Source organism: Olea europaea, unplaced genomic scaffold (genome assembly GCF_002742605.1).
Source record: "Olea europaea var. sylvestris unplaced genomic scaffold, O_europaea_v1 scaffold3596, whole genome shotgun sequence".
In the NCBI taxonomy this organism is placed as follows: Eukaryota; Viridiplantae; Streptophyta; class Magnoliopsida; order Lamiales; family Oleaceae; genus Olea; species Olea europaea.
In genome coordinates this window covers 1-4,893 of record NW_019255168.1, presented here as the reverse complement: position 1 = coordinate 4,893, position 4,893 = coordinate 1, and the positions used below count along the sequence as shown (strand labels likewise).

The 4,893-nt window shown below is 32.7% G+C and overlaps 1 protein-coding gene across 1 annotated transcript; it reads right to left on the bottom strand.

Annotated features, from left to right (window-relative positions):
* Positions 1-1,700: 1,700 nt before the first annotated feature.
* On the bottom strand, positions 1,701-4,024 carry LOC111386531 (uncharacterized protein At2g02148-like; the record flags this gene model as incomplete). Its single annotated transcript, XM_023010991.1, has 3 exons — positions 1,701-1,906; positions 2,600-2,836; positions 3,858-4,024. Coding segments are annotated over 3 exons (506 nt in total), but the record flags the coding sequence as incomplete, so codon positions are not given.
* Between the last annotated feature and the right edge of the window lie 869 nt (positions 4,025-4,893).

Sequence of the window (4,893 nt, the reverse complement as noted above, 5' to 3'; positions counted from 1 at the left end):
TGGTGGTGGTGGTGACCATTTGGTTGCTCCGTAACCAATCATTGGTGGTGGATTGGGTTCGACAATGGAGTATTTGGTATATGTAACCAACGATTTGGCATGTGACCTTAAAATTTGACAATCTGTGACCCCAACAATTTAGTCCGTGACTAAAAAAACCTGTGACCTCTAAAATTTTTGATCCATGACCTCGAAATTATTTGTAACCTATAAATTTTTTTATATGTGACCAATAAATAAATTTGTAACCAATTAATTTGATGATATGTGACCAGTAAATAAATCTGTGACCATTAATTATTTAATTGTGACTTTAATATATTTATTTAATAAATATTTTTAATTAATTAAATACAAACTTGAATTTTGAATTTTCAAACTTCTTACCGAATTTTTGAAATGGTGTAAAGAATACACCTGAAATATGAATTTTTCCCATTTGTCTAACCTAAAATTTATGGCCCATTACCAACCCATTAAGTAACATAACCCAGTTACCACTTACCCACTAAGTACTAACTTTACCACAAAGAAAATTGGAATCAAATTTAACAAGACATTAGCCGACAGCCATCCTCACTCGAGTCTCTGCAGTGTGTTGCCAAATTTTTTTCTTCTCCACACCGTATTCTTTTTTGCTCGCCGTAGTCATCCCCAAATAGGAGGGTATTTTTCGTTCTCTTCTCATTTGCCAATTGTTGTTGTTGTAATCTATATCTATTTTTGTTTTTGTCGAGTTTGAACATTTGATGAAATGTGATTTTTTCCTTTTCCACGTAAAAGATGAATTTAATGAACTTAGTCTGTCTAAAGATATTAAGTTTTATTGCTAGAGGAGCTCGATGATATGCACTTTGAATTTGAGAATAATAAATGAAAATGCAAGGATATAAGCAAATTATTAAGTCGTTGAATTCACCATGCACCAAATTGTAGGAAAAATCTCTGAAGGTTTTACAAAGAATTTTTAGATTTGTTGAATTTAAACAAAAATATGGGAATTCTACCCAAATGTCATTAGTGAATATTACTCAAAGAGGAACAAGTAATAAAAGATCTTTGGCTGCCAAAATTCTTTCTCAGTTGAATATACTTCATGAACAGACTTCGTTTTTTTATTGTGATATTGAGATGAGAATACATATCTTATGCGGATATTGAATTGAAATATTGATTACATTTTCATTTGGGATGTTGTTGTTTGCCATGTTAGCTTAATATTATCTTTTTGTTTTCATTAACATTTTTTTCATAATTTTTTTTTTTAATTTGACTGCTGGACTTGTAAAAATTAATTCATTTTGGTGGTTATTAACAATCCGAATCGAGCCGAACCAAAATATGAACCGAACCGACTTACGTTATTATGGTACGGTTATGGTATGACCAAAAAATTCGTGGTTCGGTGATGGTTTTGACTGAACCAACCCCGAACTGAACCGTTGCCAACCATAAAGTGATCTGATGTGCATTCACAGAGTGGCACCAACATGTTTAGATTCCGAGGCATTCTCTGCCTTACAAGGATGAAGAAAAGACCCAATAAACGTCCATCAAAACCTTGAAATGAATAAGATTTTAACATATTTAAATCTATAATCTTGTCTAATGTGGTCAAATCAAAGCCCCAAACATTCCAATAAAACACGTGTGTGTGTGTGTGTGAGAGAGAGAGAGAGAGAGAGAGAGAGAGAGAGAGAGACTTATGAACAATTTTATATTAATAAATCATTTGCCAAACAAAATGAAAAAAGAAAAAGAACATACCAATTACAAGTTACAAGAGAAATATCTGAAATTCATGTCAGATTCCTAATCTCTTTGTGCCACATTCTGAGCAGAACTTTGAGGTCTCCCTTAAATAAGGAGCTCCACATTCATCACAAAATTTTGCTGGGCTTGTTGCCTGCATTAATAAATTCAAAATTATTGACTATGAGGCAATGAAGTTAGAGATACCAGTACATAATAGAAGAAGAAATCATTTTCCAGTTTAGATTGGAAAACTTCAGGCAGAACAGTATTCTACCGTAATTGCTTCTCATGTAAAACTTTTACGCATTTTATAGTAGAACTAATTCTTTTTTATCGAAATTTATCCATGCAGATTAAAATGAATAGCTGGTTTTTATAGTTTGGGTAAAATTCAAATGCAATTTGAAAAAAGCAACAGCTTAAGGGCACAAATATGTGGTAGTAGTACTTTGCCTCTGATAGTCCCCAAGTCAAAGCAATTCTTGGTTCTCAAAAAATTTTGAGAGACAAATATATGCATAACTGATGTTGCTGAAGGGATTCTGAGCAGGAAAGTGACTTGCAAAAGAAGTATTTCATTTCACTTTTCCATTCAAAGAAACAAATGCTCATAATCCTCCAATACGCAGAGAAATAACTCCAATATGACAAATTAAAAGCAATAATCACCATAATCTGCTGAGAAAATATAAAGAGCACAATTAAAACTAGACAGAAAATTTTGTTTGGCAGAACCATAAGAGGCCAGATAACTAATTGAAACGATATTAAATCCTAATAAAGACCTCATATCAAAGAATTGGCAAACGGTAATAATTAATGGTAAATAAAAAATATCACACACCAGTACATGCAAACGTCCTCCAACATGACCAATAGGTTGTAAGCAGGCAATGTGTTGGGGGATGGTTGATGAGTCCTGGTTATGAGAAAGTTCAGGCACACACTGTTGGCTGTGCATAAAGTGTGTTGCCTGTGGATTGTGACTAATATGATTCTGATGGCTCTGATGTAGAGGATGAAACTGGACCTGATGCGAGATTGGCTGCATATGTTGTTTTGTCGGAGTCTGCTCAGTATTCTGTGGATTCAGATTAACACACAAATAAAAGAAATTACATACATAAGATGACAAGAATATTTAAATCAGAATAAAATCCATCAGAACAATAATACATGCATATACGTGTATAGTTTAAATCTGTGACTGAGTGTTACACACTAAAAAAGTCTTTTTCATAAAGATACATATGGCCTACCATACGGCTATACCACAAATTTTCTCATGGGATCTAAACAAATCATATAATAACAGCCAATCATCAGTTACACTAGGTTTAGCTTATAAAACATTCAATTGCATTAGTAAGTACCGGTAGTTTTTAATGAAAAATAAATTGCTTAGGCGTTCAAGTGCACTAGAGCATGACAATGCATAAATTGACAAAAGTCAAGCACCTAAAAACATTAGAGAGCTCTATAATACAAAAACTTGTTAAGGTTCAATAAGTTGACTGGAATAACTCGAGAACAAAAAGTTCAATCAGTGAAAATGAGTTTGAAAGGCCACAAGGACAGTCCTACATCTGGACATCTTGTTTCAAACTCTTCGCAATTAGGTTAAGGTTACCTACTTCACGTCTTACAATTTCAGTTCATGAATACAGGAAATGTAATTGACTTATTATTCCAAAAAATAATAATAATAAAAATACACGCACAAACGCACAAACACACACACACACACACACACACACACACACACACACATACCATTCTATCATCACAAACAAAACAATAGAACATATAACAAAATTCATTCCATTTAAATAGAAATTATGCCTATTGCCATGCAGGAGCTTTCTCGAAAAAGAATATCTTACTTCACTAACAGAAGCTTCGGTTTTAAAAGCAGCAAAAGAAGCAAATAATCTGGAGATTTTTTTATTTATTTATTTATTTTGATAAATAATCAGATAATTTTATTAATCAAAATCATCTGTGGAGAAAGTGTCTGAATTTTTTATCAAAAGGAGCTTAACTTTGACGTATTGTGAGGCTAAACAATCAGCACTACAGCTAAAGAGTTTTTTGAAGCTTACAGGCAAACTGTTAACATTGGAAATGGAGTTTGACCCCACACGCCTATACTTGTGTCTTGGCGCATAAAACTTGTAGTCTCCAGCAGAGACAGCCACTTCATTTCGTCCTGTCAATCTTTTGAACCTAATAGAAAAACAAGAGAGTATAATTAAAGGGTCAAAAAGATCTACATCCAATTTAAATTCAAATACATATTTTGCAATAATAACCTTTTAAGTTTCAAAATTACATAATTTGCAATAACCTTTTTAAGTTTCACAATTAGAACGAGCTCGGAGATGATTGCAAACTACAATATAATCTTCTCTCTAATTTAATACTCGATATATTACCAATCTCTTTCATAAAATAAATTTTTCCAGTCCCGACTTTGGCTAAGGATACAAACTAATATTTTCTATTGAACAATAAGATAATAAATTACTGAAATTCCCTTGTAAGAATGTGTGGTTCCACTGATTAGTAATTTGCTAAAATGTCGCATAGGATTGATTCAATCAATCTCGCAATCTCAGAATTCCCACAAAACTGAGATTGCAAGGCTGTCAGTGCAGAAAACATTTTTCTTTTCTATATTTGTTTGCCCCACTTTGTAGCTCCAAATTACTACGGTAAAATCGTCAACTAAAATGCATCTTGAAAGCTCTAGATCGTTGATGTCATGTTTAGTGGCAAAAAAAAATATCTCAACATTTTTTATTTCTTCAATAGTTTTTAGATGGGCTGGACGACTATCTACAACCAATAGGACCTCGATGTTTTCAAGATGCAGCTAATAACCAACAAATAGCAAGTGCTCTTTCATGTAACTTCTTGTCAAGCCATTAAAAATATTCCTTGAATGTGGTCATCCATGATCTTTTGTTGACATTATATTGACAATTCATGTTGTTCATGTTCACATTCTTGAAGCTCCCATAAATGGTGAAATGACTTGATTCCATGTTTTAAATTTGAACTTCTCTAGCCAACATAGAGAAAAATAGAATTGTGGAGAATTTACGGGATAATTTTTTTTTTTTTTTTTTTTTTCCC